Source organism: Lissotriton vulgaris, chromosome 2_1 (assembly GCF_964263255.1).
Source record: "Lissotriton vulgaris chromosome 2_1, aLisVul1.2, whole genome shotgun sequence".
Lineage (NCBI taxonomy): Eukaryota > Metazoa > Chordata > Amphibia > Caudata > Salamandridae > Lissotriton > Lissotriton vulgaris.
The window spans coordinates 124,889,497-124,911,350 of record NC_141687.1 but is presented as its reverse complement, the minus strand read 5'-3'; the positions used below and the strand labels follow the sequence as shown (position 1 = coordinate 124,911,350).

Sequence of the window (21,854 nt, the reverse complement as noted above, 5' to 3'; positions counted from 1 at the left end):
AGGACCCTGAACTGGTAGTGCTGGTCTAGAATCGTGAATCTGAGATACTTCCTGTGGGAAGGTTGCAAGGGGATATGGAAGTATGCATCTTTTAGATCCAACGTCGCCAGGAAGTCCCCCTGTTGGAGCAGAGGGAGTACCTGCTGCAACGTGAGCATATGGAAGTGCTCCGAGAGAATGTACCGGTTGAGGGGCCTGAGGTCCAGGATGGGCCGTAGGGATCCGTCCTTCTTGGGGATTAGAAAGTACAGAGAGTAAACCCCTGTTCCCCTTTCTTGTAGTGGGACGAGCTCTATTGCTCCTTTTTGCAGCATGACTTGAACTTCCTGCTGCAACAAGTGCAAATGCTCGCCGGACATAGGACGGCTTCTTGGAGGAATGTTTGGTGGAGTGGAAGTAAGTTCCAGACAGTAACCGTACTGGACAAGAGATTTGACCCACCTGTCCGTGGTGATGGATCTCCACACGGGCAGGAACTGCTGGAGTCTCCCCCCGACCGGTGTTGTATGGTCGGGGGGCAGTGACAAGACGTCACTGCTTGTTGGCGGTGGTGGACCTGGAGCTGTTGTTTCCACGTCCCCTGCCCATGACATTGTTGCCTCTGTAGCCACCTCTACCCTTGTTGGTGTATGAGGATTGGGTATTGCTCTTGTAGTACTGGGTTGACTGCGATGCCTGACCCCTTGAGGTGCCTCTGGTATTGGAGCGGCGAAAGGAACCACCCCGAAACTGCTGAGACTGGAGGGCCCCCATCGACTTAGCAGTGTCTGTATCTTTTTTAATTTTCTCAAGCGTCGCATCAACCTCGGGACCAAACAAATGGTCAGGATTAACCGTCTGGTTGAGGATGGTTGTTTGTATATCAGGTTTAAACCCTGAGATCCGAAGCCATGCATGCCTTCTGAGCAACACACTGGTGTTGATTGCCCTGGAGGCCGTATCAGCCACATCTAGCGCACATTTGATGGAAGCGTTTGTAATGAGCTTTCCCTCTTGAATTAACATTTCCCCTGCCTCCTTGTATTGGTCAGGCAAGTGCTGGAGCAGTGCTTCTAGGGTGTCGTAATGAGCCCTATCGTAGCGTGCGAGTAGGGCCTGCGTGTTTGAGATGCGCCAAATGTTTGCTGCTTGTGCGGCAATCCGTTTCCCTGAGGCCTCAAATATTTTCGACTCTTTGTCTGGGGGAGGAGCGTCACCAGTTGTCTGTGAGTTCGCCCTCTTGCGAGCGTTGGATACCACCAAAGAGTCCAGTGGCAAGTGTCCCTTGATATATGTTGGATCCGAGGGCGCTGCCTTATATTTCTTATCAATGTGTGGATTGATGACACGCGCCCGAGTGGGCTCCTTGAAGACCTCCTGCGCGTGCTTGAGCACTCCTTTGAGCATTGGCAGAGTCTTGATTGACTTTTCAGCCACTGAGAAAGTGTCAAATAAAAAGTCCACATCCACAGGGTCGGAGTGCAGCTCGACATCATGGTTAGCTGCAGCTCTCTCGATCAAAGCGTTGAAGGCTGCAGAGTCCTCCGTCGGCGATGTTTTTGCCGCAAAGAGCTGCGGTTCTTGACCCGACTGCGGGTCCTCGGGGTCGCCTCCGGCAGTCCAAGGTTCATGTTCCTCCTCCGGATCCGAGTACGCTGGATAGTTGTACTCGACCTCCTCTTCGTCACCATCACCTGCGGTAGAAGGAGTCGGTGAACGCGGCAAGTCTCTTGGAGACGCCGGCTCCATAGGTGCTGAAGTACCCGCAGAGCCCTTCTTGTTCTTGAGAGGAATGCGAAAAGGTTCCAACAACGGCTCCGTGGTGATTTTCCTTTTGAGGAGGGACAGTTTCCCGGTATTGGCGTCGATGATGACCTCACGACGCTCTTCCTCCGCAAGTGGCTGGAGCCGAGGCGTTGGCACTATTGTAGACACTTTGGGCGTCGACACCTCCTTCGAGGGCACGCCTGCCCCATGCTTCGAAGCGAAGGCCTTCGGCGTCGACTTCGGCGGCAGGGTGAAGCGGATAGGCGTTTGCGCCTTTGACGGCTTCAGTGCGGGCTTCGACACCCCCTCCTCCTGTTCGGGAAGGACAGATACCTTCCGAATCCGTTGCAAGGACTCCTCGACCTTCTTCGAAAGGGCTGGAGAGGGCTTGACCGGCTCGGGCGACTTCCCCGTCTTGGGAGTGGTGTTGGCGAGAGGTCCCGTCTTCGGAGCCGACGCTGCGCCGTCCTTGGCCCCGACGGCCGGAGCCGGCGCAGCCAGAGCCTTGGGATCGCCTTGACGCTTCTTCGAAGCCTTCTTCGGGTCATCGACCGCGACCATCTTCGGCGCAGACGCAGCTGCGTCGGTCGACTTCGCCTTCGGCATCGACCCCGAGGCCATCGGGTCGGCCATCTTGGCGTGACTCTCCATGTCGGCCATTTTGGTTTTCTTAGGCTTTGACGCCTCCAGAGCCTTCAGTACAGCTTTCACTTTCGGTTTCGGAGCCGGAGCTGCAGATCCCGAAGGCTTCACTTTCGTTTTCGTAAACGTGAGTGGCACTTCCAAAATGTCCGTGGCCGGGCCCGGAGGCGGGGCTGCTGGACTAGGAACGAGGTCTTGGGTAAGGCCCGAAGGCGATCCCTCGACCCGTGCCGCAGGAAGGGGGTCGACCCCTGAGTCAATTTGGGGATGCTCTTCCTTCGAGCTATCCCCCACGGTGGCAATGGCCCCATCGTCGTCCCCTACCTTGTCGCCGGCTTCGTCAAACTCCTCGTCTCCTGCGTCGTAGGCATCCCCCTCGGACGCAGGGCTAGAGTCCGAAACCTGTAGGACATCGTCGTCTCCGACGTCTTCTTCGAAGATGTCGTCCGGCGGGGGCGCAGACATCTGGGCCTGGAGTCTCGCAGCGCGACGAATCTTGAGGGTCTTTTTACACCGGAACCTGGAGCAGGCCATACACCTGGCCTCGTCAAGTGTTGCACACTGGGTGCACGTCGAGGTGCGAGTATTTCGAGTTGCACACCGGGCACCGTTTAAACGGCGTCCGTTCCATGTCTGGAGCGTCGTGTAGGCCCGTCCGCGCCGACAGCACGCGGAAGGGCAGCAAGAGTTCGGAGCTGAAGTAACAGTAAGACCCGAACGAAAACGATACCGGCGCCAAGCCTAAAGACCTTTTGGTCTCGAGTAAAGAGAGTTAACAACTATCGGTTCCGACAGAGGGAACCGACACACATCCGAACCCAATGGCGGAAAAAAACAATCTGGGGATGGAGGCGATGCCCATGCGCACTGTAGTCCAGGGGAGGAGCCACCTATCTCGTGATACTTCGAAGACTCTTCCAGGACAACAATGTGCAATCATCCGGACCCAACACTAGGCGGCGATCTATGCACAGATATGAATTCAGCAGCCCACATGCCTCGAACATAGAAACATCTGTGATCATCGCTGGCTTCTGGGAAGAGGCTGGGCGTATGTGAATCTACAGCACTTCATGTTACAAGCTGAAGGTAACAGGGTAACATTTATCATTCGTCCTTTCTGTAACTGTAGAAGACATGATCTACATAGACTAAGGCAGTCCCTCTCCAAAGCGGTAGCTAGTGAATAGATGATTTAGATGTTTCAAAGAGTGTTCTTAGTACAGCTTGGTCAACTAAATATTGTTGACATGCTAGAACACAATAATGCTTGGTGAAAGTGTGTGTATTAACTGAGTATCAGACTTGCACATATCTGTTAAAGGGATCTTACCTCAAAAGGGTAGGGTGTCCGCCTCCTTGTGAGTAGACTTGTCTATAGTGGAGATGGGAAGTGTGCTTGGCCTTAGCATATAAAGTCTGGATGCACTTAACTATCCATATTGCAATGTGGGCATAAAAGATGGCATGCCCCCCCTCGGGGTTCTGGTGAAGGTTACAAAGTTTCATACAAAAAACACTTAGTTCTATCAATATAATACATTAATGCACTCTTAACATTTAGAGCTCTTTCTGATACTGACTTTAGTTCGAAGATGAATCAATTTTGGAAAAGGTGATGGACAGAGTTTCTGAATGATGCAGAATACTCCTACCCAGTCAAGAGATCAGGGCTTGATCCATCACCGTTTTTTAGCTCACTGCACCATCCCAGCTTCAGAACCTGGCTATATGCAAATTAGTCTGTTCCTGTCCCAGTGCATGATGGGAACAGGGCAAACCAAACTACCAAGCCAATTCTTTAACTGGGAAGGAGACAAGCTACCGGGGACCGGTTTCTGGCATTTCAGCCTCGTCGGCCCGGCTTGCTTGAATCCTGATGGTGCAATGAGCTAGGGACTCACGTCTGAGTATACCCTCCCACACATAGTGTGGATAAAATCAATTTTGGAAAGTTCGAAGATGGTCTGGTTCATAAGAAATTGTGAGACAACCTGTGCCAGAAATTTGGGACTGCTACAAAGTCGCCCCCAATTATTGGGGATTAATGATTATTGTGCTGTAAGCGCTTTCAGCTAACTAATGGGTCTCACAGAGGGGACTGCAACTAGGAAGGTCCCCCTCCAAGACAAGAACTGCCAGACGAGAATAGGGGCTCAAATGGAAGGCTCATGGGTCATGTGAGGACCACATTCAGGTTCCACATTGTTTTTGGAGTTATTACCCTCTTAAGACCCTCCTTGAAGATCTTAATGACTGGGACTTTGAAAAGAAAAGAGAGTTGTTCATTTCGTAGGTATGCTGCAACTGCCGTTAAGTGTAAGCATATGGAAGTGAAAGCAAGTCTACCCTTGTACAAGTGTAGGAGGTAACAAAAAATACTCCTGCACAGAAAACATAAATAAAGGTCTGTTCATAGAGATACAGTAGTGCATAAACCTTGTCCACTTAAGACATGTAACAGACAAGTTGTGGGCTTTCACATCTCTTGCAGAATAAGCAATCATTCCCATGGAAGAGATAGCCAAACTCTAGGAACTCAGGGGACCGATAGCAAGGATACGCTGTCTGGGATCTAGGTGCCTGATCTGGCCCTGATACAGGGTGAGAAGTTCTGGCTTCAGTAGGAGCTCCTCAGGGGACTGACATATCTCAAGGAGCATTGAATACCAGATTTGCTTTGCCCATGTTGGTGCCAGTAGGACGAGGGTCATTGACACCTGCTTCATCTTCCTCACTATGTATTTTATGAAGTGGTGAGGTGGAAAAGCATTAGCCCCTTCTATGCCCATTTACCATGTGGGCCACCCCTCTGGAAGCTCTCTGTTTTTTGGATGTCCAGAAAGGGCTGTTTGGCATGGGGCTTTCTGGCCTGAGCACACTATTACACACCGCCCCTGGTTTGCCGCCTATGAAAGGCACATATGGAATGGGGCATCGATTCACTTAATGTGTTTGTCCTTTTTGATTTTCTCAACAATCTGTTCCTTCAGGGGGTCAAAAAAATGTTCACCATCAAAAGGGACAGTCAGTAGGCACTGTTGCACCTCATGTCTCAACCCAGACACCCTCAGCCAGAGAAGAGTATACTGATATTGATCCCTACATGTATCAGCATCGTATGATAAGACCACCTACTTTCCTTCTGGTATTGTAGGGTTTTCTTGCGGAGAAAGGGCGGGTAGGCTTCAAAGGGGATCTCCTTGTGGTCTGGGGAGAGGTAGATATTATATACCCCACACTGGTCACTGCAGCTGTATTTGGTGTTACACCTGGGACAGAATTAGAAGGGTGTACATTTCATACCCTTGCCATAGGTGCATTCTTTGAGAAACATCAGAGAATAATGCTTGAAGGCGCAATGAGCTGGAGTCCAACAGTCCCTGGCCTAATACACCTGGGAAGGGTTTTTTTAATTCAGGGATTGGTTTGGCGCTCAGCAATTGGACGCTATTGAGTATGATAAAAGAAGCATGTAGATACAATATGGTGTTAACTAGGCAAGGGGATGAGCCCTATAACCCCTTGAATAGGTGTGGAACAAACCACACCAAGCAAATAACAACTGAAATGCCTAAGCACACATAAGAGAAAGTAAAGTTCATGTGAACAAACTGTTTGAAGAACATAAAAAGGTCACGTTCAGATGGAAGGAAACAAGTCTTGTTGTGATTCAAATCCAAAGTTCATTCAGGTAGATTCTTTTTATTCTGTTTCAACAGTAAGGATATGTAGAACAAGCCAGCCCGCACGTGTTTTGTCGCTTAATGGAGTAATGCTCCGCGACTTCTTCAGGGCAAAGGGCCGGTCCAACCCGGCCGGACTTGACAAAAGGCAGATATGGTAATCAGGAACCAGTATAAAGAAAGTTGTACACAACTCGTGGCTAATACTTAAAATAGTGATCAGAAATTGTTTTGTGCCAGAGGGCGTAGAAAACAACAAGTCGAGGGCGATCCTTCTGGGTAATGTATCTTAAGGCCCGCACATCCGGGTACAGATTGTGCACTCTAGAATGTGTTCGTGGCCGAGAACAGCCTCCCGAATCCTCACACGGTTCTGACCACCTCATGACCGAAAGGGGCCCCACAGAAAAGTAGTGGAAGTTTATGTATGCAGTGAATATTCTTTCTCCCACAGGAAAGTATTATCCGTAAAAATGCACTGTTGGTTAACATTGCTAAAACTTTAAAACGTTAATTTTGAAAAAGTACTTACCTCTTTACGAAGTTCTTGGTTTCAAAATATATATAAAAATACCTGTTAACCCCAGATTGGGCACCGTGGGCTTGCTAGGACAAGCCCCTGTCCACTCATAAGGGATACCTGGACTCTTTTCACAGCATTCCTCTCTTTGGTATACTGTATACAGAGCTAGCTTCCTACAAAGGCGACTCACATTTATTTTTTTTGGACCCATATTTACCTGATGAAGTTGAGTGGAAAGAGGACCTCTCTCTCGATCACATGACTGAGTCGGATGAGAAACCCAAACACCAGAGACATACCTGATGGGGTCTTTAAATGACGTCTGCTTATGACTGTGCCTGTAGGGTTTAAAGCCTGTAGTTTTTATGAGGAGAGATGTCCTTTTCACAATAAAATATTTGTAAAATAAGTTCTGTCAAAGACCGATAAATGAGGGAGTGAGCTCCAGATCCATGTTGGAAGGCACATAAAGAAAGGAACTAATGTCACAGTGCAAGGGTGGTGGTGATACATGGCTCGGGCTTCATTTCCAGGGCAGGACGGAGTCGTCAGAGAGCCAAACACCACCACCTAGTGGTGTGCAAATAAACTCAGATGTATTATAACAGGTCGGTGATTGAAAACAGCCTGTAGCAGTCTGTTTGAGTTGCAGAAGAAAAGCTTAAAATGGTTGAAGTGATCCTTTTGCATATTGCAATAGGCAACAAAATATTAAGACTAGTTAGACTGTGAAGCATCATTAACCCCTTAACTGCTGCCGTCGGCCAACGATCGTCACGAGCACTACCTCCCCAGTGCTGCGCACGACCGTTGGCCGACGGGCCAGCATTAGTTCTTCGAAAGTTCAGCACTGGGCACTGAACGTTCGACGCTCTGATGAGGTTAAACATGGGCATAGACTTTGCATCATGGTCAGCACTGGTGGTCATAACACAGTGTACAATTTTGATTCGATTACAACACACGCCAAGTAATTACCTTGCTCTTGATGTCCTTGCAGAGGTAGTACACTTTGTCCAAGATCACCATTCAACCAAAGTTGCATACGAATAAACGGTTCTCGCCCTTTTTGTGTCAATTTGCTCCATGGTTTAGGCCGTGACAGCATATCACTGACACTTCCTTGCGATAGACCCAACACCTTAAGAAACAAAACCTATTTTTAATGCAGAAACAGTATTATACTATTATAACAAGTTAATATTATGCATGCATATATGGGTTTGTTTATGTCTAGTAATCTTAACAAAAAATTGTTGCAACCAATAACAACCCAATAAATATCTTTGTTCAAAACAATGAACGTTTTTCTTATTTTCTAGGTGTCTTTCAACACATTCAGTAAGAATATATCACTTACCTGTAAGTGTGGCTGTCATTCAGTGGTATCTTTTATAGAGTAACTTAACAGTTTGCAATAATACTGCAATCAGATAGGGAGTCTTATGTGAAACAGATTAAAATGACATACTAATTTCACTTAGTCCTACGTTGAGGCTTTTTTCAATGCTCAGAAGAACTTTTTACCAACACTCCCCTAGTCTGGAGGCACTTCACCTCTCACACTTTCCAGCATTTTCATAAAATTATGAGAACATAATCAATATTCATATTGTGATGGAAATAAAGATTGCATGTGAATCTATAAAGGATATCGATATAGTATAACTAAACTTAAACATAATTCTTCTTTTACAGAACTGGATAATTTTTAGATTGGCATGCTAGTTTCTAAAATGAGTTCTGATCCATGAGGCCGCTGAAGAGGTTCTATACTAAACTGAAATAACGATTCTTGCCCCTTAAAGTCCCAATACCGATTCTGCCTTCACACCCATCAAAGGACAAATTAGCTTATTTTTAAGCACCAGCAGGACAATTGCCACCTCAGGATTTTGTAGAACATAACATACTACACAAAAGATAGTCAGGTTTAAGACAAAAAGGGGGACCAAGGCTGTATTTGCAAGAATGTTACCAAAGGTAAGTAACTTCTTCTTACCTCACCTTCAGATTTCTCACCTTTTGAACAGATACGAAAGCGCTATCTAGTTTGAGGTCGGTCTGTGAATGGACTAACGAGAAAGTCCTGCATGACCGATTGGGCATACTGCCCTTCTCAGCGAACCTGGCTGTCCAGACAATAGTGCTTTCAGACTGTATGGAGGGACGCCAACGTCAACACCCATGTGGCATATGTCTGGGGCAGGGACTTTGCATGCTAACGCAGAGGTAGCATCTTTGTTCTGGTAGAATAAGCACGCATTCCTTCTGGAGGCTGCTTTTTTGGCTGTGTGCAGCAAGATCTAGCAGAACATGGTTCTCTTCTGCACTGCCTTGCGTTTTATTGCTATAAAGAACCCCACAAAGAACGGATCTTCCAACCGGGGCTCCCTGGTACGATCAATGCAAAAGCTGAGCACTCTTGGGACTGAAGCGATGGAGCATCTACTCCTTAGTGGGGTGAGGTGGAGCATAGAACGCAGGCAGTTGATAGCTTCACCGACGTGGAACGCCATCACACCATTTGGTAGAAAAGATGCTTGTGTCTGCAGAACCAGTTTGTCTGGGAAGAAGGTAGTGCATGGTGGATTAACACAAAGAGCCTGAATCTCACTCAAGTGGCGGGGTGATGAGGAACATTGTCTTAATATTAAGCTGTAAAACGTCTCAAACTGACTGAGCATCAAATAAGTCAGGATCAGATTACAGTCCCATTGGGGCATAACAAGTAGAGAAGGGGGAACATGTGGTGTAGCCCTTCTAGTGTCGGTCAATATGGCTTGTGCTGCACCAAACCACAAATTTGTACCAATGACAAGTGTATAAAGTTTGTGTCGATGGATGTCTGGCTGCCAAGATGACATCAACCACCATCGGAGGAAGGTTGAGTGTATTCAGCTGCCTCTGCTCAATCTCCAAGCAGTAAGGTGTTGATACAACAGCAAGTCCTCCCGTAGGCCCGCCTGATCAAAGAACGTATGCTCAATACCAGGAGTGCTGGATACTATAATCTTTATGCCCAACCCGGAGCCACTAGCATAACTTTGGGCCGGTCGGTCCTGATCTTCTTGAGAACTCAGGGATGGTGTGGTGTCGGGGGAAAGGCACAGCAGTGGTCCAGAGTTCAACCTAGCACAGCAGTGGTCCAGAGTTCAACCTAAGGTGGAACACGTCTCCGACTCAGTAATGCCTTGGAATCTCCAACAGACAGAAGCACAAACATTGCAAGTTCTCAGCGGTGCCAATAGATAAAGCCAGGTTCTCTCCATTCGCAGAAGAGGCCCTGCTCCATCCCTGGGCGTTTCTACAACTTGTGATCTGGTAGGCGCTGATGGTTGAGTTTGTCCACCCTGGTATTAAAAAAACCACAATATGGTTTTCCAATATCCTGGCAGTACAGCCATTCCCAGACTCCTTGCACAGGGTCTGAGACCACATCCTGCCATATTTGTTTCAATACCACATGGCAGTGGTGTTGTCTTTGAGCACCTGAACCAGTGTAACCCCTCGATAGACAGGAGAAAGGCTTTCAGCGTTAAGTGAATGACCCTCAGCTCCAGCAGACTGATGTGAAACTGGGACCCCACCAGAGGCCTCTACCAGATGGCCGAAGCAGCCCAAAAGCAATGCATCAGTCCCACTTGGAGCTCTGGGGTAGACAAAGGGATCTGCTGCTCATCCTATTGTGGTTCAACAACCATCACTGCAAGCATTTTGCAGTCTCCTCCTGAAATCTAAACGTGGATGGTGTGGTCCCCTTGATGCTGAGCCCACTGATACTTCAAATGCTCCTGCAGAGCCTGCAGTTGCCACCTGGCATGTTCGACCAGCAGGATACAGGATGCCATCAGCCCCACTAGCCAAACTCACTCAAATTCAGGACTGAGGCTGAAAGACAAGATCAAAGCCTGAATAACCTAGACCCTCTTTCTCAGGGGGAAGGCACGAAACTGAACCTTGTCCAGAATGGCTCCCATGAAAGGGAGCCTCTGAGGGGTCGGCACGTGTGACTTTGGCATGTTAATAGTGAACCCCAATTATGAGAGGAGGTTTCCTGCAGTCTTGAGATGGTGGATGATTGCATGGGGCGAGCTCGCTTTCAACAGTCAGTTATCAAGGTAGGGAAGAGTAGCACCCCAGACCTCCGAAGGTGTGCTGCCACCACTACCATCACTTTGGTGAATACTCAAGGAGCACTGGTGAGATCAAAGGGGAGCACCGCAAATTGAAAATGCTCCTGTCCCACTCCAAACCTGCAGGTAGCGCCGGCAGGATGGCTCTATGGAAATAGGCATCACCCAGGTCCAATGCCACCATCCAGTTTCCAGGATCTAAGGCAGATTAGACCTAGGATAGGGTGAGCATTCTGAATTTCTCCTTCTGGAGGAAGGCATTGACAGGGCACAGGTCTAAAATCGGCTACAAGCCTCCATGTTTCTTAGACACCAGAAAGTAGCGGGAATAACCGCCATTCCCTACTTCTTAACGCTGGCACCCTTGCAACAGCCCCTTTGGCCAAATGGGCTTGTACTTCCTACCGCAAAATAAAGAGATGGTAGTCCATAAGTCACTGGAGGCGGTGGGGAAGAAAGGATGGGTAAAGCTAAGCCTTTGTGAACAATTTGTAGAAACCATGTGTTCAATGTTATTGCTCACCAACAGAGGAAGAATCTGAGGATTTTGCCTCCCACCAGGTAGCAGTTCTCTTGTAAGGACACGCAAAAGAGGTTGATTGATTGGGGATGCAGGGGGCGTTGTAGACTGAGTGGCCGTTGACCTAGGCCACTGGGTGGTGTTTTCTGATTTTGGACATTACTCCCTGCCCTGAGATGGAAGGGATGTGGCTGTAAGCTTCAGTACATTTATTTATGTGCATGAGCTGCTCTGACAGGAACTAAAGACCCCCTACTGTCTTGTAGCTCAGAGAAACAGCCCCAGCCCAATGAGGAGGCATCTGTAACCACATCGTACGATCTTGCTAAGGGACTGAAAAGAAGTTGCAGGGGGTCTACTAGAGCAGATCTGTATGCTTCTTTTATTCAGTTGTGGAAATTCTGCACTTGAGCCTCAAGCCTGCCTTTATGTTGCAATCACTGCCTCTTCGGACACAACGCCAATAGATTTGAAGCACCAACAGGATGCATGCAGACATGACACCTAGGAGATGCAGTACTTCCAAGATCGCAATCAGAAGTTGAATCAGACACATCGGAATAATTACTCAAACAACTGTGGTGATACGCTGAGAAGGGAAGGCATTCACAAAGGTTGTGTTAAGGACTGCTTCAATAAAAGTTAGTCTTTGTGTGAGAGTAAGGGGAGACTTTTGGACGCTAATGAAACAGTAAGTGTCATGGAGAAGAGTTTGTTGGAAATGTTCCAGAATCAGGGATTCCGTTGTTACCAGCCAGTCATTAAAGTACAGAAATACATGAACTTATGACTGCCACAGCAAAGCTGCTATGGCAGGCAACACCTTCATGACTACTCATGGAGCTGCTGTCATTCCAAATAGGAGGACCACAAACTGAAAATGCTGAGACCCACCATGAACCTCAAGGAGAGCATAGGTGTGGGGAAAACTGAAAGATAAAAATAGGTCTCTTGAAGGTTCTGAAACGCCAACCAACCTCCCACGGTCAAGGCCACCATGATCTGGACCGGCCAGCATTTTAAACTTGTGTTGGCAGTTGAAGTGGTTCACGATGTAAAAATCCTGAATAGCCCTCAAGTCTCCATCCTTTCTGTGGACAAGGAAGCAAAAGGAAAAAAAATGTCTACGCCAGTCTCTATTGAAGGCACCACTTTTATGGCCCATTTTTCCAATAAGTCAAGTACTTCTAACTGGAACACTCGTCAGCAAGGAATTTTTAAAAGTAAATGAGTGGTCCAGTTGCAGCTTAATAAAGGACAGACCTTGTGATCACCTCTCTATAGGTAACAAATGAGAGACTCTCCCACCAGAAGATGATGATTTGAAGGAGAGGAGTCAGCAGTGTGGGGAAGCAGCAGATTTACCTGTTCAGAAGTGTAGTCTGGACATACCCCGGAATGCCAATGAACCGCATCCAAACATGTCACTTTAGTGTGACAGCCATGCCCTGAGACTTAAAGCCACATTTCGACACACTTGATGCATCCTTTCCATCATTCAACAGGTTTGAAATGGCTTCTTCCTAAAGTGCTGTTTTAGGGTGATGCTCGCAAGTTATATCAGTTGCTATAAAGCAGGGACATAGCGGCTCAAAAGTCAGGTGACATTAACTGTCTATAGCAATTGAAGATCTATCTATGGAGTGCTAGACTCCAAAAGGATTCTCCCATGCATCCATTAAAGGCAATAGGACAGCCTTGTAAAAAGGAAACCAGGCCTACGGAGAAACTGTGAGGGATTGTAACACATCCATTAAAATGTATGACTGCGCTTCCGCAGAAGGCAAAGTGAGAGATCAAATCCTCTCTCATCACTGTCAATTTTAAACATTAAAAAATCTGACAAATGAAGGCAAATGTTTAGAGAGAAATCAACAAACTCATTCTTTCTCACACAGATATCCAGGGCCCGAACTAAGTTTGTACAAGCACTGAACTGTGGTTACATTGCTAAAATTCAGAGGAGTCACCCAATTTACAAAGACTGCAACACTCTCACAAGTTATTTCACACTGCCTCGATACAGGGTGGGCTTTTCTGCAGCTATGAACAATTTCCATTTTCTAATTTACCCTTTTTTGTTAAAGTCCTGGAAAGCTGGGTGGAAAGCCAGCTCAAGCAGTGCACAACCTAAAATAATCAACAAGAGGCCTGCCATTCAGGTTACTATATGCATCCAAGCCATAAATCATCCCTTCCTTTCTTCTCATCCTCCTAAATCGCTCTGCTATATTTGACCGTTAACCATCCTACTCTAATAAAAATCCTCATTGAAAAAATGAGAACAAAAGGGGCCATCCTACTCTACAACGCATCTTACCACTACCAGTGTCAATGTGTAAAAATCTCACACGCGCTCTCCAGTCCATCCCCTTCTCTGGTACACCAAATTACTTAGCTCAGAAACTGACAATATCAGGTTGCCAACAACTACTGTGCAACTGATATACCCTCTTGCTTGTAGTTCAAAATACAATCTTTCTCAGGGAGTGCATCTAGAGTGTGAACCTTCAACCTTCCTGCCACAAGATCAAATCCTTCACTCAGTCTTGAAACATCACTTCGCTGCGTAATCAGTAATACATGTATACATCTAGACATTTTATAGGCTCTTTAGTAGTTATGAACATTGAATACCTCCTCTGCCCAGAAGGATCTTAGAACACTAAACAAGAGAAAAATCTCCCATATGATAATCAAACTTAAGAAACTAACATGTGTGTGCATATGAAAAACATTTCCTGAATTCAGACTTTTTTTCTTCAAAAAAATAAATCTTGCCCTATATAACCAAGTTAAAACTTTTGATGAAAAATCTCTCCAATTCAAAGGGTTTTTAAAATGACAAATGAAAAACAATGCCTAAAGATGTCATGGAGAATGTTAAAAGACAATGTCCTGGGGCATGGCTAGCGCCCGAGAAAGATGGCGGCACTTTCGTGACTTGCCTGGGAGGACGGGGCTGACTAAGGGATTTTCCTTCACCACCAGCGTCTGGAAGTTCGGCAAATGAATTGAAAGAAGGTCGGAATATGAGCGCTTTCAAATAAAAGGACTTTCAACCATTTTCTAATGAGCTTTGCCCTTTTATCACGCTCTACGCTTACAGCTGAGTCACTGACAGCCGATACTCTATTGTTGTTCGTGCCCTGAGGGAGCCGTTTTTCATTGTGTGTTGTGTTTCCACTGTCAGCATGAATTCAGGGTCGACAAGGAACTGAACCATCGTGAGACGGTGTTCAAGAGCTAAGTAATGCAAGGATCCTCTCACTCATCTCACCACACGCCATTAATACGTTCCACGCAGTCATGATCCACATCCAACTCTGGATGAACCAGAACCAATTGTAGCTAAACCCCGGGAAAACGGAGCTCCTCCTACCTGGACTCAGTCACGCTCACTGGGGCCCGCAGTTCTGGCCTCCGGAGATAGGCTCTTCCCCAGTCCCGGCAAAAGCAGTAAAGAGCCTGGGAGTGATCATTGACGCCGAACTCTCCCTCAGAGCCCAAGTGGGAGCGGTAGTCTCATCCAGCATGTACCAGCTTCGGAAGATCCGTAAAGTCCGCCACTTACTTCCCCCTGCTGCACTTACCCAAGCTGTCATCTCACTTGTGCTCTCCCGTTTGGACTTTTCTAATTCCATTTACTACGGTCTCCCACAATTCCTGTTACACCGCCTTCAAGTTGTTCAGAATCAGGCGGCCCACTTAATTCATAAAACTCCCAGATAACAATCGGCCAAACCTCTACTCCACAGCCTTCACTGGCTCCTAACAGACCAAAGAGCAGCCTTCAAGGTGGCAAGTCTCACATTCAAAGCCCTCCGCTGCTCCGGCCCCGCGTTTCTGAAATCCCTTATCCACCCTCACTGCCCAATACGAAACCTCCAATCAGCCCACCGTCATCTGCTGGTCACTCCCAAAAGCAAAACAAGAAATTCGGCGGTCGCCGTTTCTCCTATCTAGCTCCCGGGCTTCCTCTCTCAATCAAATCCTCCTCTTCCCTTCTGAATTTCAGAAAATTACTAAAAACTCACCTCTTCCCTCCCCTTAGCTCGAATTCCGCTACACACGCTTCCTCCTCACTCACTCTGTCTTTTAGCGCCAGGAAGCTTCGGCGTCAGTGCGCTTTATAAATTGCACCTAAGATAAGATAAGGATTTATTGCCTCTTTTTGACCCGCAATGCCCCTTTCGGGTCTTCTTTGCGTCCTGACCAAATAAAACAGGAACTTTTACTTCAAAGCTGCCTGCACGCTGAGGAAATAGCTTTTACCGCGTGCTGTATTTCTTCAAAGAATACTTCTACATTAATGACTATTGTTATTTGGCACGAGAAGTTTGGTGGAAAAGCTAAATTTGGCCTTTTTTCAATGCGCTTAATCTTTTTATTATTAGTAGACTTTAAATAGGCATATTAGCAACCTCATTTCTAAATTGCCAATCTGTTTGTATGGAATTGTTCGCATCACTTGGTTGATTTTTCCAGAGCCTGGAATGTTATATGGATGTACCAAAAAGCTATTTATTTAGAATGAGTCTCTTGGATATAGCATTAAGTTTAGCATGTTGTGTTGCTCGCTTGCTATGGACATGCTTCTGTAATGAATTGTGGTTACATTTCACACACTTTCTTCTCATTAATTACCTTATTTCATGCTTATTGATAAATGTGTGTTACAATAATCTGTTACATGTCAAATGCACATAATTTCGATTTCAGTGTGCTTTATCTGTTATTATTCAGTGGAATCGCGCACTTAAGTTGTATCTTGCAGTTTTATACAACCTCTTACGTATAGGCTATTACTCCTTCTATTGCATGGGCAGGTTAAAAAGGGTATCCCCTCTGCAAGTATCCTTACATCGCAGTTTCATTGTTCGTTCAAAGTCACGTGCAAACTTCATTCAAATGAAGGGTTCCCAATCATTAACGTCCAAAAAGCTGCTTCTTCAGCTATGGCTAATGGTGCCTCTTCTCGTAATAAAGTAACAACTAAACGTCTCAAAAATGATCCCTCCTTCTCAACCAAAGCAATCTTCGTCTGTTTCCACTGATCTTCTTTTGGAGGAAATCTGAGCCCTACCATTTGTCGAAGAGACAAATTCCAAGATACAAATCCTAACAGACGGTTGGAAAAAATTGGAAGAAAAAGTCACTAAGGTCAGACATAATTTTGAAACTCTTAATGCATCTTACACCAAAGTAGACATTCTTCACTCCCAAATCACATCTTTGCAAAGGTTGAAAACCTTGAAAACAGAAACAGACGTAACAACCTCCGCACTTATGGCTTATCGGAAGGTGTGGAGGGGTCGAATCATATCTCCTTTTTTCACAAATTCTTACCGTCAACACTAAGGGGCTGATTCTGATGCGGGTTGGAAATGCTTCCCGACTGAATCGGGTTGGAAATGGTTTCCAACCCACTCGGATCGGGACAGTCGGACCGACGGAGTACAATGCATCCAGATGCTTCCCGATAAGATTTGGTTGGACTCCCCTTGACTTCAATGGGAGCATATGTTCCTAACCGCATCATAATTGGGCCCTGGGTTGTTCCCGATCCGATTTGGAAGGAGCAAATGCCATTAGGAGGTCTTCCTAACCGCATCAGAATCAGGCCCTAGGTGGGAAAGCTTTCCAACCCGCATCAGAATCAGGCCCTAGATCTACTGGAGGACACTACTCTGAATATACAACGTACGCATAGATTGGGCCCACTGTATTCAGCATCCTCAAGTGCGAAAAGACCAAGAGGAGTCATATTGTATTTTCTTGAGTATACGGATCTCCTCAAAATACTACCAGCAGTTAGGCTCCGGAAGCGTATTTCATTCTTTGGTCATCAATTGTTTTTTTCACAGGACTATGCCAAATCCATAGCAGATTGACGTAAAGAATTCCTTGCTATGCGTCCAGCATTACGTTCTATTGGAGCACAGTTCAGACTATTCCACCCCTGCTTGTTCAGGGTCACTCTCAATAATAATACCATGACCTATGAGAATCCAACAAAGTTGAAGAGTTTCCTTAATACACATTGCCCAGAAAATATGAAATTTCTAGTACTGGCTTTAAATAGCTCTTCTTCTGTTATACACCGTAATAGGGTTTAGCTTTTCAGTATGTTGTTTTACGTACAGAACTCTAGAATAGATTTTGTCATAATATAATGATTGTTATGTTCTCATTATCTTTCTCCATTTCAGGTTATGACCTTATAATGTCTGATATCATAATATGTCATGACATGCTCCATCCTTTTTGTTTAACCATTTTATTTGTTTCTTTTTACACAGAACCGAACCTCATGTGCTTGACCTTTTAGTTTTGAATGTTGTTTACATCCTGAAGTCTTCCCCGCCTTACCTCATGGAGTCCGGGTACGTCATCGTTCCATGTGGTGCCCCCCCATCTTTCCATTGTTTTGACTTCTATGTGGATATGATCCTTTTTCTTATATTCTTCTTTACATTTCTCACCCCTTCTCCTGTAATCCCTCTTCTTTCTTTTTATCATACATGTTTCTATCATTGGTTTCCATTTCTTCATTTTTCCTACCTTTTCAGCTCCTCTCAATTGGTTTTAACTTCCAATAACTGCGTACCTAATATAAGGTTTACTTCAATGTTTTTATAGTTCTCATTGTTGAATTTTTCATAAGTACTATTGCTCACAATATACAGGATTTTATTGGTTCACTTATGTTTTTATTACCTTCATTTCACACATGTTTTTTGATAATTGTCACATGGAATGTCAGAGGCTTGAACTCCCCCCATCAAGCTACAAAGAGTCTTATCTCACCTTTCCAAATTAGATGTTAATATTGTGTTATTGCAAGAATCACATCTCACCAAAGCCGAATCACTAAAACTCAAAAGAAAATGGGTTGGTGAAATCTTTTTTTCACCAGGAAATAGCAAAACGAATAGGGTTATAACTCTCTCTCACAAAGCACTGAATGCCAAGCTTGTATCTCTATAATCGGACACAGAGGGTAGTTGGATTCTCACTAACCTCCTGCTGGGGAAGACCCCTCTGTCTTTGCTTAACATTTATGCCCCTACTAGCGGTGATGCTACGTTTTGGTCTCGTATATCTCAGTTATTGCTCAAGTACCCATCAGAAAACTTTATTCTTGCAGGAGACTGCAACCAAGTGATGGACCCGTTTATTGATAAGAATTCTAAATCCCCCTTTATCCCAAACACACCATACAAGTTTTCACCCAAACTATTCAACTGAGGAATCTATTAGACTCATGGAGACTCTGTAACCCATCCACAAGTACTCCTTTTCTTCCTCTCCACATAAAACAATCCCAGATAGACCATTTTTTATTTCACGCAACATTTCCCAATCCTTATGTTCCGCTGACATAGGCGCTATACTCATTTGGAATCACCCACCTGTTTCCATTTAATTAGACATTTTAAACCAATCCACATTACCAAAGAAATGGCGCTTCAACAATTCCTTACTCCTTGACCCTAATTTCAATTCATCTTTTATCTCTTTCCCTCAAGAGTTTTTTGACATTAATTTAACAAATGATGTCTCCTTTTATACAGTGTGTTACTTCTTTAGGGCCACTGCTCAGGCATTTCATCATTAGATTTGTGTCAAATAAATGTAAAGTTTCCTGCACATTACATAACACACTTCTTGCTAAGATTAAAAAACGTGAGCAATTCTTATATACCTCCAAGTCGAAGGACTCCCTTAAGGATCTCATCAATGCAAAAATCGCTTTTAACAAATCCACTACCGAACAGGCCTCCTTATACTTACTGAAATCCTCAGCAAAGTATTATAGTGGCCAAAACAAATCGGTCAAACTTCTAGCCAATTACCTAAAGATTAAACAACAGAAACTTCATATTGATTTCATTATAGATGATAGCCAAGCTTCAAAATTCAAACACACTGAAATACTCCAAGAATTTGTACATTTCTATCAATCCATCTAAACACCAGAAAACACACCCTCAGATACAAACATATCCCAATATTTCTCCACAAAGCAAAAAACATTAATCCCAAATTAGATTTAGCTTCTTTCGAAGTTGAACTTACACCAACAGAATTGTTATATGCTTTAAACACTCTTAAAAAAGACAAGGCCCCAGGCCCAGACGACTTCACAGTGGAATATTATTTACATTTTGTTTATCTATTACTCCCACACTTACACACTCTTCTTCCTTTATTCGTTTGTTCAATAACTTTATTTCAGCCACCAAGGACCATAAAAGTTCATACATATATACAAAATTTAAGACAATAAATAGAAATCTCATTTAAAAATACATTGTGTATACAGATAACAGATTAATACAATGGTGTAGATAGTAAAAACAAAATTAAACTACATCTCGTTATCGAACTTCATAGTAGTTAAAAAAAAATAGAGTCAAGCTTATACTAAATACCTGGTACAGTAATTAATTTTCTGCGTTTGAGCCACATTGCATTTAAAAAACGGGAAACTGCGAAGACTATTGGGGGATGGCTATCATATTTTAGGACCCTGAATGCATGGGCACACTGACGAATAGCTAGATTTCTGCAAATTGCAGTAAGCCAGTGCTTGCGTGGGCCCTGATACGCTGGGCAAAAGAAAAATACATGCATTTCATCCTCCACAGCAAGGCCACAGCCAGGGCACACCTTACTCGAGGCTCTATCCCATTTACTGGTAAACACTCTCAGTGGAAGAGTGCCGAGTCTGAACTGCATATACAATTTGCGTGCCACTGCGTGGGTATATTAAGTCTAAGAACTCCTCCCTTTTATAATCTTCTTTATCCTGGAGGAACTCATTAGTAAGTCTACCCCCCGTGGAGCTCTCATGCAGGGAAGCTAGGATGCGGTTCTTGTAACAGCGGTTCAGATCTGTTTTGGATATCTCCGGGCAAGCAACTTCCGGAGTTTCCCAGAGATCCGTTAAGCCTAACCTACAGGTTGTTGACTTTATATGGGAAAGCCAGGTGATACTCTTGCTTCTAAGTGCTTAGACGCCCCCGGGCAGCAATTCGCGCTCTATAAATCTACCTTTCATTTCATTTCTAAGTGTGCCACAAATTTCCAGAAATTCATTCTTATAGCAGGCGAGTTCCGGCACAGACCACAGTCTTTTCCAATATAGTAGGGGCCGTAGTGGCATAGCTTCCTCAACAGGGAGCGGCCCTAGATCCATACGCAGTGGTACCAGAGGAGTACTTGCAGGGAGACCCAGTATATTCCTAACAAACGCATGCTCCACCTTGGCTAGATTTTGAGGTTTCTCATGCCCCCAGAGCTCCGCCCCATATAGGGCTGCCGCTCTGGCCTGTACACTGTAGATCTGAATTACTGGGGCCGCAGATTTAAATACCGACCCTCTATGGACCCGCTGGATCCCCCCCACCACCTTAGTTAGATTGAGTGCAGCATTGGCCAACTGGGCGTCCCATTCCAGGTGTCCTCCCAAGGTAATACCCAGGTATTCAAACGTCTTCACTCTTTCCAAAGTGGTTCCGCCTAGGTTGGGATTCGGTCGTGTTTGCCTAGGTGGGTTGAAGATCATGAACTTGGTTTTATTCAAGTTGATCTCCAGCCCTCTCAGTACGCAGAAGTCGGCAAAACCATCAAGGATGCGTTGGATGCCCGTTGATGTCTTGGACAACAACAGAGTGTTGTCCGCGAACATCAAAGCGGGCACCCTAACCATGGCATCGATGGAATATGCTACTTACCAGTATGCATCTGTTCTTGGCATAGAGGGCTGCAGAGTGGTACATTATGAATAGATCGCCATCTGGTGTTGGGCTCGGATGATTGCACTTTTTTTTCTCTTGGAGAGTCTTTTGTATCTTGGTGACTCCTCCTTTGGTTGCTTGTGCGCATGGGCATCGGCTCCATCCTTAGATTGTTTTGCCATAGTAGGGTTAGATGGAGTAGTATGATAGAATACAGATAGAAATGCCCATGTAAGTGTATCTAAATAAGATATTGTTGGAACAGACACGGGTTTCCGGGGAGGCTGGGAGGGCATGTACCACTCTGCAGCCCTCTATGCCAAGAACAGATGCATACTGGTAAGTAGCATATTCCGTTCGAGGCATATGGGCTGCAGATGGTACATTATGAATAGACTATACAGCAGTTCTCTCCCTAGCGGTGGTCGCCCGTGTCTGTTGCAACAGTCTGAAATAAAGTCTTTAGTACAGCTTGTCCCACTCTAGCTTGTTGTGTTGTGTGCACATCTACACAATAGTGCTTTGTGAAGGTATGCGGTGTAACCCAGGTAGCTGCTTTGCATATGTCATCTAGTGGAATGTTTCCCAAGAATGCCATAGATGCTCCTAGTTTACGTGTAGACTGAGCTCTAGGAGGAACAGTTAATGTCCTCTTTGCCTTTAAATAGCATATTTGTATACATTTTACAATCCATCTGGCAATGCCTGATTAGAGATGGGATTGCCCTTATGTGTAGGAGAAAACGCTACAAATAGCTGTTTTGTCTTTCTGAACGTTTGTGTTCTTTCTATATAATACAATATTGCCCTTCTGACATCTAATGTGTGTAGGGCCCTTTCCGCTACCGTCTGTGG

General features: G+C 45.3%; 1 protein-coding gene across 3 annotated transcripts in view; it reads right to left on the bottom strand.

The window, feature by feature from the left end:
• The window catches only part of CUX1 (cut like homeobox 1), a 1,218,817-nt gene that overhangs the window by 214,529 nt on the left and 982,434 nt on the right, over positions 1-21,854 (bottom strand). For all 3 annotated transcript variants that reach the window (XM_086954570.1, XM_086954568.1, XM_086954569.1), the window contains one exon: positions 7,576-7,738. In XM_086954570.1, coding sequence (XP_086810696.1) covers positions 7,576-7,738 — 163 coding nt within the window. The remainder of the gene's footprint in view (positions 1-7,575; positions 7,739-21,854) is intronic.